This window comes from Coturnix japonica, chromosome 3, assembly GCF_054131305.1.
Source record: "Coturnix japonica strain WE chromosome 3, WE-NBRP24, whole genome shotgun sequence".
Lineage (NCBI taxonomy): Eukaryota > Metazoa > Chordata > Aves > Galliformes > Phasianidae > Coturnix > Coturnix japonica.
Genome location: NC_140665.1, coordinates 6,072,469 through 6,085,834, shown reverse-complemented (window position 1 = coordinate 6,085,834; position 13,366 = coordinate 6,072,469). Strand labels below are relative to the sequence as shown.

The 13,366-nt window shown below is 44.5% G+C and overlaps 2 protein-coding genes across 8 annotated transcripts in view; one reads left to right on the top strand and one right to left on the bottom strand.

Moving 5' to 3' along the window:
• The window catches only part of MACROD2 (mono-ADP ribosylhydrolase 2), a 789,463-nt gene that overhangs the window by 88,618 nt on the left and 687,479 nt on the right, over positions 1–13,366 (top strand). The window lies entirely within an intron of this gene.
• Positions 1,510–12,670, bottom strand: FLRT3 (fibronectin leucine rich transmembrane protein 3). Its single transcript, XM_015856724.3, has 3 exons — positions 12,557–12,670; positions 6,015–6,698; positions 1,510–4,889 (listed from the first exon to the last, which is right to left on the bottom strand). Exon 3 carries the CDS (start codon positions 4,843–4,845, stop codon positions 2,902–2,904), a length of 1,944 nt encoding a protein of 647 aa, XP_015712210.1. The 5' UTR covers positions 4,846–4,889; positions 6,015–6,698; positions 12,557–12,670; the 3' UTR covers positions 1,510–2,901.

The window sequence follows — 13,366 nt, the reverse complement described above, 5'->3', positions numbered from 1 at the left end:
ATTTCCTAAAGGTTGGCATAGAACTTGAAGATCTTGTATGCGTAGATGTGCAGTGTTTTTTTCCACTGACAGCAGCTGCTGTAGGAAGACACCAGCTCTGCCTGCAAACCTGGTCTGCTTTTCCTTAGAGCATGGCATCATTTCTCCAGGTTCTCATCCACTTTCTGGTGGAGGTAAACCTGGATCAACTGGGCCAGCTTGTTGGAAGTTGCTTTGGATTTGCATATTACTGTTTCATATTACATACATTTTATAAGAGAAGTCCTTGTAATTAAGACTGACATGCAACTATCTCCTCAGATGGTGACTTGTGCTAGCCCACAGGATGTCTGTGTGGAATCACCTGAGAAGTGCAGGTAGATGGTGTGCGGTGTAATTAAGCTGCCTCTGGCTGACCCCAGGAAAGGCACAGGAAGAGTATGGGGTTTTCTTTTATCCTTTCCACAGTACAAGTTTTGAGTCAGCTACAAGAGAGGTTTTCATATCAACAGCCTGAAAATGTAGCAAAACCTTTCTGATTTTGCTATTGGAGCGCTGATGGCAAAGAACTAGTAATCTGTTGCCAGCAAACCAGACGTTAAATGTATCTCAGATATAAGGGTCCCAGTATGCTACTTTGCATGAAGAAAAGCAGGTCAGTCTTCTCTATCTGGATTGGTTTTCCAGAATGAAATGAGTCTCCGCGTGCTTAGTCTTGGCTTTCTCACCCTTCAGATTTGTACCTGATGAGAAAATAGAGCAGAATAGCCCTGCTGAGTACATCTTCCAGAGCTGCACAGAGCTATTCAGCATCATGTGCTCCCACTATGTAGGCACCGTGGATCCAACCAGTGTTCCATGTAAAGCACAGGTGGGACTGCGAGAGGTCAGTGGTGAAGCGCGGAGCTGCTCCTCCCCTTGGAGGGAGTGTTTGGAGAGGAACTTCTCTGGACACATCTGGTAAATGAAGCTGAAATGCGCTGTCTGTTACTGGCAACTTGGTGTCTGTGCAGGCAGATGCACCTCTGGCAGGAGTCATTTGTTGAGTGACTGCTGAAACCAACAATATTGGCGTCTCCTGTAGCTTCTTCCTGTCATCTTCCATCCCTTACTACTCCTGGAGAAACAGAGGCTCAGCACTGCTAAGCTACTCTTAAACTTGAATTGCATTTGGTATACGTTCTTTACTGTCCAAAATAATGTCCAAAATCTTAAGCATTTGTACGTCCGTCTACTTTTTAATTGGTGGTTTTATTGAAAAAGATCTGAGAGAGCTGTAGCTGTAATTTCCCTTCCTTTCATTGCTGATACAATTGGAAGTTGTTAAGAACTCGCTATTGAAGTAATTAACAATACAGAAACCCAGGAAGTGTGATAAGTGTGATACCATATTAAACAAAGTAAAAGGTGTGAAACTCAGGACCTGAAAAGTAGCTTCTGAGTGGCTTTCCTGCCAGTGCACCTCAGACATGTGGCGTCACTCTACTGATTTTTCAGCTTTATTCATCAATGAGACCAATGTTTGTCATATTTAAGTTATGTACGAAAAAGTGGGTATTTTATTATTTTTTTTAGGGTTTTTTGTTTTGTTTTAAAAAACTTGATACACGTAGCGTTGGATCAAGGCACATACAAGACTGGCCAAAGGGCGTACAATGCACTTTGGTTTTTAGTTGAAAAGACAAATGATTATGGCAACAAAGTGTGGCTTGGGGTTTAAACATGAAATAGCGTATAGTTCAGCAGGAAGGCAGAAAGAAACGTTACTTTACAGATTTAGCAAGGAATTCTGGAAAACTGTGACAGTAATGGGCAGTATTCCTGACTGTAATGGCAGTACAGTTAATGCATACCTATAGAATGTTTGAGTATATGCTTTAAAATAGCGGTATTCCCCAATTTTCTTTTGACCCGGGTGACTAAAATTTATGAGACGCTGCTTGCATTGCCTGCTTTTCGTCCCGTTTGTTTTCCTTACAAAGCTGTACTTCTAGCCCTTCTTCTGCTGAAGAACAGTTGCTCAGTGTTCTCACTGTCCCCCTGCTCCTGCCTTCCAAACGTCTGTGGCCATCCATCACCATTTTCTCTCTAACAAACAGACCACTGGTGTTGATAACGAGAAATGTACCGTTACACCTTATCTACCCCTTGGTTAATGGAGCCTGGCACATTTCTTTAGAATTCCTTGTTAGGAATTTTGTTACGCTTTCTTCCAAGGGTCAGTTTTTTCTTTACAAATGCCAACAGTTTCAGTCTCATGCACATAATCGATTTAATTATTTTCTTTTTAGACTGGATTTCACCATTGTTGGATGGATGTGTCCAGACAGCTGATATTGCCCATTACTACACGCATTTTTGTTTATTGAATATTGTTGTGGTTTACAGATTTAATAGACCCAACATTTAAGTTCTGTGAGTTTTTGCAACCACTTCTTGATCTCTTCCTGATTTGCCAGGTTTAACATTATTTTATTAATACCAAAGTGAAAAATGGCCTGTGCTTACACTTACAAGGATCTCAGATGAATGTTCTGACTGCTCAACACGGCAAGAAAATTCACTTTCACAGTCAACAAGTCATCTTACTCAGTAGAACACAAAAGTTAAATGGTCTGTAACTTCAATATTAGCAAGGAAAATACAGTACAAATTACTAAAAAATACTAAAATATAGAATTGTGGTCAGGTATCCCCACTACATTAATCGCAGCAGTAGCCTGAAATTTGAAACTTTTAATAAAAAGTTCTTAAATATAAATTATATGGCAAATGTACAGTACATTGCTTTGTCAGTCTTTAATCCAGTGTTTTGCAGTAGAACAGCAACCGTTAAAAGTCAGTCTTTTCTCATTTATTTTTTTTAAAAAAAACAAACAACAAACCAACCAAAACCAAACCAGTCTTTTATGTCTTTCAGTATCATGAGTGTGAATGATCTGAATCTGGGATACCACTGTCTCTGTAGCTCCTGTTACTACTGCTTTCACTGTGGCTGTTCTTATACAGATTCATGCCGTTAGGGGGGAAAATGGTGTGTATTACAAACTCCTCCTTAGACACCTGGTCGTTAGTGATGGGTATCATCTGAAAGGAAGTCTCCCTGATTTCTAGGATGGAGTTATCCTTCTTGGTGCCCGCCTCAGCATAGTCGTCCTTCCTCCTGCGCCCTTTGCTGTAGGCACAGTGCCGGGAGAAGAGGGCCCCATTCCTATGGACGTACCAGCACACCAGGGCCAGCAATGCCAAGGCCACCAGTGCCACTGCGCCACCAATGATGGCGGCCAGAGGCACGCTGGAGTTCTTGTAGGGCTCCTTTTCCTGCTCCCGGTTGAGTGTGGTTGTCGGGTTGTACATCTTGAGGGGAGCTGTCTCGGTCTCAATGCATTCAGGTGTCTCATCAGAGAGATAGATGTTGCTGGTTTCCATGGGGACCATGCAGACGCGGTATGGCGACTCTGGTTCGAGTGCTGTAAGCAGGTAGTCGCTCCTGTCCCCTGTTACAATGGTTTCAGTTATAGATCCAAAGGCAGGGCTGTGGCCCATCTTGAGCCAGCTGAGCCGTAAGGCTGTCATTGGCAGCGCAACTTTCCAGGAGATATGGATGGTCTCTGTGCTCACCGACTTCACAAATATTGTGATGATCTTGCGTACCGGGCTGGCCGTAGTTCTGTAGTTCTTGTTTAGGTTGGGGGTCTTGATGTCTGGTTGTTTGGTCACAGAAACCGGCCAGTGTCCCTGAGCCGGGTACAGTGTGTTGGGTACTGCAGTAGTGATCTGGATGGTGCTCATGTCATCCTTACAATCAAACAGTTCCGTGTTGAGGTCTTTGATAGCCATTCCGCGCACCTTTTCTGGCGCCTGGCACATCAGCCCACGTACGTTCACTTTCAAAGGCAATGACTGCAACCAGTCACGGACCCACTTCATTTTGCACCCACAGTGCCAAGGGTTGTTGCGAAGAAACAGCTGAGTTATGTTGTCCAGGTCATCAAAGACACCCTGAGGTAAATTGCTGAGATTGTTATTGGACATATCCAGTCGATACAACTGCCTTAAGTAAGAGAAAGCATTGGGTGGCACGTGATTGATATGGTTTTCTTGAAGATAAAGCTTCCGTAGGTTTGTGCCTGGCAAATTTACTGGTGCGGCTGTAAGTGAATTGCGAACCAATGACAGTTCTGTAAGATTGACTAGATTCATGAAGACCTTGTCTCCTAGTCCATGGTTATTTAGAAGATTTCCATCTAGAACAAGGCGTTTTAGATTTGTAAGGTCTTGAAGGGACAGCTCTGAAATCGTGGAAATACGATTATCATCCAAGCGCAGCTCTTCTATTGTTTTAGGCAAACCCCAGGGAATGGTGCTAAGGTGATTTCGAGAGAGAAAAAGAAGTCTGAGATAGATGTTGTCCCTGAAAGCTCCATCTTCAATACTAACAGCGGAAACAGAATTATCATCCAAATGCAGTTCTTCCAGATAAGGAATTTGTGAAAGAGAATCATAAGTGATGGTCCTTATATTATTCTCCTGCAAATGCAGTTCTTTGACGTACTTAGGGAGGTTAGTGGGAAATTCATCTAGGCTGTTGTGGTATAAAAATATTCTTTCCACCCTACGCAAGTTCTTCAGTTCTGATGGAATCCCAGCATTATTTATTTGATTGTTCTGAAGGAAGAGGTTAGTAGCATCCTCTGGGATTCCTGTAGGAATAGATGTCAAATCGCGATCATTACAATATATGAAACCCACATCACAGCGACATACTGATGGGCACGATTTGGCAGTGACAGAATAAGGTGCCATGTCAAGTAACAGCCCTATTTTAGTCCAAATTAGGAAGACGCTCCAGGGTACAGTAATCATGGTCAGCAATGATGAGATTTGTATACAGTTCTGATCTTCAAAATCTAAAAACAAACAAACAAAATTATCCAGGTTGTCAGTGAAGAAACTGCCATGAAAATTCAACTTCAGCATTACAGAAAACATCTGACATACACATAATTAACAAAAATCTAAGTTTGTAGACATTGTACTTTTTCTACATACATTGGCAACAATACTTCTGCTTTTACTACTTAAATTAAGCTAACAGACTATTCTGAACAGTAATTGAAAATAATACAATTAGGCACGTCTGATCTGTGAATGGTTTTGTTTAACCAAGAAGGCTCGTTCCGAGGATTCCTCCCCATTTCATTTCATAGATAAAGGCCATCTTTGTTCGCAGATACCAGATAAGTACACAGCTGAAGTCAAACCAGAGTTCGAGTAAATCATTCTATATCTGAAAGATAAGAAGTAATTCCTAAGCCAGCTAACTACCTAGAAGCCCTTAAGAGAACTATAAAACCCTTGCCAAACCCAGAAGTTGGGTGGTTCAGCTATTCTGGAGGTTAAGGAAAGTCCTAATGGCACGGTACAAAATGCAGACAAGAACAAAGCCCAGCTGAAGACTTTTTTTGGGTTTTTCTGGGAACTTAACACCACATGGTGTGTTTCACCAATACTGCAGCTAACTCTTCTTGGTTTTTCAAGCTGAAATGTTTAGAAAGGTGAATGTAACAATTGGTGTGCAGCTTACAAGCCAACAGAGCTGTCAAAGCTGCGGCTTTCTAGTTGACTGGATGGAATATTTCATTACATGCTTAATTTCATGTTTAAATATTTGTCATTCTCAAAAGTCTTCTTGCTAAGCAGTACACTAATAAGAGACTATTTGGCAGGTTTAACCACATTTTCACATCTTATTAGTTCATACTGTGCAGGGTGGGATAATATAAATTAACTCTTGAGACTGAAATTGTACTTTGCACTGGTAGCATGTTTGTACACTGAGCTCAGGTAATTAGCATCTTTATAGCTTTTAAGACAACATAATTCAATTACCATTGTAATTAGGGTGGTGAAAACTTCTGTAAGATGCCCTATGCATTAAGCAGTGCCACGACCCTTTCTCTTGTGGGTTCATATATTAACTGAACTTTATTCTCCGAGGCATGAAAAGGAAAATAAATTAATATTGATCCTACCGTATTTAAAGGTAAGAGTAAATTTTGTGCTTGAGGATATCCAGCAAACAAATTCCTCTCTTGCTCTTATACTTCACTCCATGGATGGCTTCTCCCTCAGCTGCTCCTTCCTGGTGGTGCCTGCTTCCAGGCACTATGCTCCAGGGGCAACCCAACAAAGATTTACCATGGTACGTAAGCAGAAAGGCTTCAGCTTCCTTCTGTTTCTGTTCTCATGTAAAGTCTGTGAATGGAGAGCCTCTTTTGTTTGGTTTAATGCCTTTAACAAGAATTACTTTCTTTGTAACTCGTACAAGTTCTTTTGTGGGATGCTGTAGTTGGGAGGTTGGAGCTTGAGCGCCGCGTGATGGAAACTATTCATTATGCTGGGGCCTGAACAAGGATCGCCTCTTTAGGAGGTCAGCAATGGAGGTTTATCTCTGTCCAGAGTTATCCAAGGATAAACTTTGTACAGCAACTACATCCTGATACATCCACACCTCGCAGAGAGGGCCATTTTCCAGCGCTCACTCTTAACACTTCCCCATTTGTAATGCAGGAAAGAATTCCGCTGCACGCTGAAGGCAGGTCCCAAATGTAGGAATGTTACACAATTCAGGTGGTCTTCTTCTTAAAAAGACACCAAAGTATTATTTCCTTCCCAGAAAACTCCTCTTTAAAGGCTTTCTGTGAACTCTTAATTTCCTGTAAAAGTAAAAACAAACAGAAGAAACTAATTAATAACAACTGCTGGACACTAGCATTCAGTTGTATTGTGTTCTTATGTAAATCATGCTGTGCTTACTGTACATCATCAGCACGTCATTTTATCCCAATATATCAGTATTTCAGCAAAACGCAAGGACGTTTAGAAACAGCTTCTGCTGTTTAGTCTCACATGGTTGCCATTTTGCTGGAACAAATCTTTTCCCTCCTTCCAGCAGCAAATGAAGTCATTGTGCATTAACAGACAGTACCAAAGTCTTTGCAAATGATGTTTTCCGCTCGAGGACAAACAGCAGTCCTGCCATGGGAGGAGTTAATGTGGTTGCTTGCTTTTTGTTTTGGGCAAACAGAAGTAGATCATGAACCTCGCTCTGGTATTAAATTTTAAATGAGTTAATTACTATTCAGGACTTCTTGGATGAAAGAGGAAAATTTTTCACTGAAATAGAGAATTAATGTTTCACATTTTGCATCCTGTTGTTTCTGCATTGTGGGCTAAGCTCGCAGTCATCTGTATCAGCTTTTTGGAAATGGAGGCATGTGGGTTCTGTCCATAAAACGTGCTCAGTATGCCAAGCTGTCTGAACTCGTAAGCTACTGTATTTGTCATTTTGCTCAGTGGAATCACTATTTAGATTGACTTTTTATTAATTTGATTTTTCTCACTTCTAAAATAAAAGTAGCCTCATCTTTTCTTATTACTGGAGGAACCATTTGGCTGTTTTTAAGGGCAGAAAGTATCCAGTGAGATACTGAGTCTCTGTTCCCTAAGATGTAGGCAGTGTCTGTGTGGAATATCAGTAGTTAAGTCTGAAATCAAATCTTCAGTACTGAGCGTGGTCCTCAGCACTGAAAAGCCCTGAAGAAACAGCAGGCTGAATAAGGCTTGTTTGGCTCCCTTCATGTGGGCATAGCTGGAGCTGCTTCTGGGCCACCATAAAATAACAACTGAACAAAAGCAGCCTCTGCTTTAAGACTCTTTCGTAATTGGAAACAGGCATCACAAAGTCTTCATGCAGAATGTTCTATTCCTGTAGTAACAGCAGATCTGCACTGATACAACAATTATTTACACAGATAAAATGATGCTTTTCCTCTTCAACAGCATAAAGATGAGCATTTTGAGGAAAAAAAGAGAGCAAAACCAAACCCAGTCTTGCAATGGTGTGAGCATTCTGTGAGGGAACAGTAAAGCCTCTGCTCTCCTGAAGCTGCTTTAATGCCTATCTGAGAGTTTGGTTTTCTGTTTGTTTTCCACTTTGTTTCAGCAGCTGGGTAATGAAAATTGCAAATTAAAATGAGAGATGCTCTGTAAGACTGGCAGAATTAAGTATTTAGAGATATTCTGTACTTTTAGTAATAAGTTTCTGTTCTGGACTATAAGAGAATGCATTTTTTTTAGGGACCGGTTAATATATGCAGTCAGTATTAGAAAATGGAACAAACAAAAGCTCCACATTCTTTGAGATTAAGCAGCATCCAATTTCCTCGGTCTGTATCACTCAAGTGTTTGTGGAAACTTAAATCCAGGATCTATTCCTAAAGCTTGGATATAAAACAGTTGCTTAAGAGCTGTACGAAAATAACGTCTCATAGGAACCAATGTGGAATTGTGACAGAGGGCATTTTCTGGGTGTTGTGCGGTGAAGCAGGAGTATAAATGTGTTGTTCAGTGGGGCCTTTGAAGGCTTCAGCCACTTTTAAGAAGCTGAAAAAAAAATAAGTAATCTCATAAATTGTTCCTCAGAACTTTTAGGGCTGTTAAATAGGCTGTAAAGAAAAAAAATAAAGAAGGCATGTTGCTATTGATCAAAACAGTCTCTAGTGTGCATGCATACACGAGAAAGTTAAGTGCACTGGCTCTATCTTCATAGCATATAAACAGCTTCCTCTTTGCCCCGCCTGATAGTCAGCCCTTCGCTTATTGCTGCCATTATAATAGCGGTAATGTGTAGGATTAAAATGAAAGCACTAAAGCTCATTAAGTTCTTGGAATTTTTTTTTTATCCCTTCTCTCAAAATTACATAAAAACAAGGGAGAAAAAATAAAAGCAGGTCTCTTTGGAGAAGATGATACTGTTTCAAAAATGTGGATTAAGACCATACCCCCCACTCCCTTTTCTGAGGGCAGAATAGTTTTCTCCAGGTTCTGATTGTTTGATATCTCGCACTTCCCTTTTATATCTGGAGCCACAGCTGAAAACAATGTTTTTGCATATCAAAGGCTCCAGCGATCTGTCTGCAGAGAAGGGAATCCTGCTGCCCTGCTTCAGCCCTCCTCCTCCCATCCCGGCCTAGGATGAAAGCAGAGGGGACCCGCTGAGTGTGCAAGTCTCAGCAGCACCAGCATGAGAGGCTTCATGGACACATGGCTCTGAAAGGAGCCATTAATTTCGAGCGGAGCAGGAAAGAAAGATGGATTTGAGAGAGTGGATGCTGGAATTCATTTTTAAATGACTTTCTGGTAACAAAAGTAAGGAGGGAACAACCGAACTGCAGCTTTTCTGCTTATCTTCATTTGGAGCTGAATATTTTCATGAACTTTGCTGAACCTCATGGTTAAATTACTTTTCCTGGGACACTGCATAGGCAGCTGTGTTACAGATAGCTGGGATGCCCGGACCTGCACTCAGACTTATCGACGGGCTGCAGCTGATTTTGAAATAGTAAAAGCAATTTGCACTGCATAAGAGAAAAATACCAAAGAACGGAGTATTTATTATAACACGTGGCATCCAGCTGCCCTGCCTTAAGGGGGAAAAAAAAGCAGCAAAAAAAAAGAAGTTATAAAAGCTGTAAGTTTCTCTAAAAACGGTGCCAAAGAGATTTCTTCTTTCCGAGATGTGATAAAACCCGACTAAAACCCAGAGCTGGCACTTCAGGTCGCACAGTGCTAACTTTAATCCCCACCCACTGCTGGGTTAACCAGGAGCTGGCTGCTAACCCCGACACAACAGGGCACAGGGACAACTTTCACCCCCTTGTTTTAGTTTGGACAAGAGCAACTTTAAGTTAGTGCTAAGATATAAATATTGGCAAACCTAATGATTTAGCTTAACCTAAGACTGCATTATTACCTCCGTACTTGTTATTATCTGAAACATAAAATGCACTTGAAATACCTCTGGGTCCATTCACTGCACATGCTGCCAGGTTAGTTCTCAGAGGTCACAGCTCCTCTCAAATAGTTTCACCAAGTTTTCAACACAAGTTCCACGGTGCTAATCTGTCCTTAAAGCAATGCACATGCTTTGGGGTTTTTTTTTTTTTCCTTAAGTGTATTATTCAGACTTAGTTGATAGTGACAGCAAAATGCTTTCTAAGCACCCTGTCTAGGAGCTGAAATTTCCACGATCATCATATTTCAGGAAGGTGCCCCACTCCTTTGTTCAGTGTGAGACAGGCACAAGGTCCTCTGCCTGTCTTTTCCAGGGCTAAAGAATGCAGAGGTTTCTCATTGAAGTGAGTGAGCTCTCCAGGTCTCTGTGTTTTGGTGTAATGTGCTTTATTTTACTTTTTTTCCCCCCATCTTGTTCAATAGGGTTGTATTTATCTTTTTTGCTTACTCCTCCTCCTCCATCTTGTGTGGTAGTTGAACATAATATTGCCTTTGTCCTTCTCACGTGTCTTAAAAAATGAAAAATTTAATGCGTTCTTCCCTCTAATGGAATTGAATCTGACTCTGAAATGGGTTCCGAGTGGAAGCTGAACTCTGTGCCAAAGGTGAGCCAGGGCAGCATCTGCTGCAGAGGAGGAAGATGGACTATGAGTGGTTCAGTGGTTGCTTTCTGAAGTTCACTTTTAAAACCCTTTCTGGCTCTATGGATGTTGGCTCCAAGAGCCCCCGAGCACCGTGCTGCTGCTGTGCAGTGCTGTGCCCTGCAGGGCCTGCCTGCTCCTATGGCCAGGGAGGGGGAGTGCAGTGCTCTGCATCACAGCGCTCACCCAGCTGGGCCGGGGCTGGCTCCTGGGCTCTCTCTGGGAGCTGCTGCGGGGCTGAGGCATTTGCCTGCATTTAGAATGAGAGAACACACAACAAATGCTGCTCTGCTGCTTCCACGGGGAAATCACTGCTTTTCCCTCTTGACAAATTTAGGTGGAATTATACCCTGCACGGAGTCCCTATCGCCAAATGTTCAGCATATCCAAACCATTACTGAAATACCGCATCCAGCTGCCTTAGCTTTGTTTCTTTCCCCTTTTGTCTGCTTGCCTACCGATGACTGAATTCACTGCTCTGACCAGAGAACTTGACAAGCTGCAGGGCCGCTCCAGTCCGTGCAGTGAGCTCTGTGCAGTGCACCGTGCACCGAGGGGGCCTCTTATTAAAAATACACGTAAGCAATCGCCTTTTAATACTCCTGAGCCGCCTCGTGCCTCGAGGTGATTAAAGCAAAGCTGGAGCGCTCCCTGGCCATTAGCAGGCAGGCTTCCTGCTGCAAGGAGACAAAGATGGCCATCCACCCACTGAAGGCACTCGGGAAAAACAGCAGTGCAAAGTTTGCAAACTCCAGCGATGCGTCGCACGGCTCCCGGCTCTACCTTTCGCTCTACCTTTCCACTTGGAGCCACCGCTTACGAAGGGCAAACGAAAAAGCAAAGCCTCGCAAACGCACCTCGATTCGATTCTCGCCCTGAAATGTGCACGTTTCATTCCCAAAGATGAAAGCTGGGCTGCGAGTTTTAACTACGGAGGGTTTATTTTTTTTTGCCCGCTGGGGGGTGGTGCGCGCTGCAAAACGGCGCTGCTCAGAGCTACCAGGGCTTTGCTGCTGTCCAGTCCTCCCTGCTTTAATTACAACAAAGTCTCCTGTTGAGAAAAACAGAGGCGGCCTCCAGCGGGGGGAATTAAAAGAAAATAAAATAATAAATCACTCTTTCGGGGACTTTTCGGGATCTTATTTCCCGTGGTGGCCGTATTAACCGTGGGGTTCATCCAGCTGCTCCTTCCCCAGTTAAAATTAAACGGTACGAACGCACCAAAATAATAATAATAAAAGAAAGGGAGACTCGGATGCACAGCAAAACTGGGCGCAGCTCCTGCTGTATGCGAGGAGCGGAGAGAAATAGAAGCGGCTATTGGAAGTGGTGAAACGTGGCTGGAGAAAACGGGAGAGCTGCGTGTCGGCACGGCCTCGGCAGCTCGGAAGGTAACAGGCTTTAACGAAGCCCGGCGCACCTTTCCCTTACGGAACATTCGCACAGCGATCAGAAGCCGGGCAGGCTCGGGGTGCAGGGGATGAATCCAGGGACTGGAGGGTATTTGCGGTGTGCGGATGGGAAGGGCTGGCAGCCCGCACAGCTGGCCCCGAGCGCGGCCACATCTGTGCGTCTCGCAGCGCATTATTCCTCCCTCCCTTCGCACTCTCGGCTCGATAAACGCATTTTTTTTTTCTCCTCGCTAATTCAAAGGAACGTTCATTAAGACGCCGTATCCCCGGGCGGCAGGCTAGGGATGCTTCTGTCTTTTCGGGCAGCGCGATTTAGGCGAGGAAATAGGACCGGAGAGAACGAATCGCTGTGTTAAGTCTGTTCATTTTCTGCCCCTCTCCCGACTCTCCGCGTAACGCCGGAATCCCGAGCGGGCAGGGGGACGGCGGAGCGGGGAACAAAAGCCAAAGGGCAGAAAGCGGCTCCGAGTGCGGGGCGGGCGGGCTGCGAGCTCGGGGAGCCGCACAAAAGTTGACGGCAAGTAGGGACGGAGCGCGGCACAGCTCTGCACCGGGTGCTGCTCCCCACCGCGCTGCCACCCCCCCTCGAGGGTCCTTCTCCTTCTCCCTCACCCCGCGGCCCGACCCGCTCAACTCCCTCGAAGGCAGCGCGGAGCCCCCACTTACCTGCGGGCAGCGGGTCGGACGTTGTCTGCGGCGAGGCGGCCGCCGTAATCCCACCGGCGGGCCGGGAGCCGCTCGGCCGGGCGCGGAGCGACGAGGAGCGAAGCGCTGAGCAGCGCGGGGCAGCCGCCGAGCTCGCCCTCAAGTCGCGGCGGCAGCGGGCAGCCGAGGGGGCGGGGCGGCACGTCAGCGGGGGGCGGGGCCTCGGCGGGAGGGGCGGGGCGGGGCCTGGCCGCTAGGGGGAGCAGCGGCTGCAGGCGGCGCCATGGCTGCGAGCGGGAGGGGCCGCGTGTGGCGCGTTGAGTGCGGCCTGTGCGCCTCAAGAATGGAAGTGTGTTAACACTGATGGAGTTACTTGCATGCAGGGAATGAAGATATTCATATGTAACACTGATGTATCCATCTTAGTAATATAATGAGTTATTTTAATTGGATTTTGGAGTTAAAATCATCTTTTCGCCTATGTTTTATATATAAAATTTAATTAATGCTCGTGACATGGAGATTAAACGCTTGTCAGACCTATAGGGAAATTACCTTTTGGAAAACATGGCGATTTTGTTAACGATTAACAGGCTGGGAGATGGTGGGAGATGGCAGATGGGAAATTGAGAGCGCTCACAGTGTGTAATGTATTTCGAGGAACGATAATGTGAGTTTATAACTCACATGTGTAAGGTGCTGTCAGGTCAAAGCGATAACCACGCTGCTCGTTGTTCTCTATAAGTGCACTGATGGCACGATAAGAGCCACAGTCCTGGGAACTGCCCTCAGCCAAAGGTCGACCTCAAGGACTCTGGCTGTGACTTGACA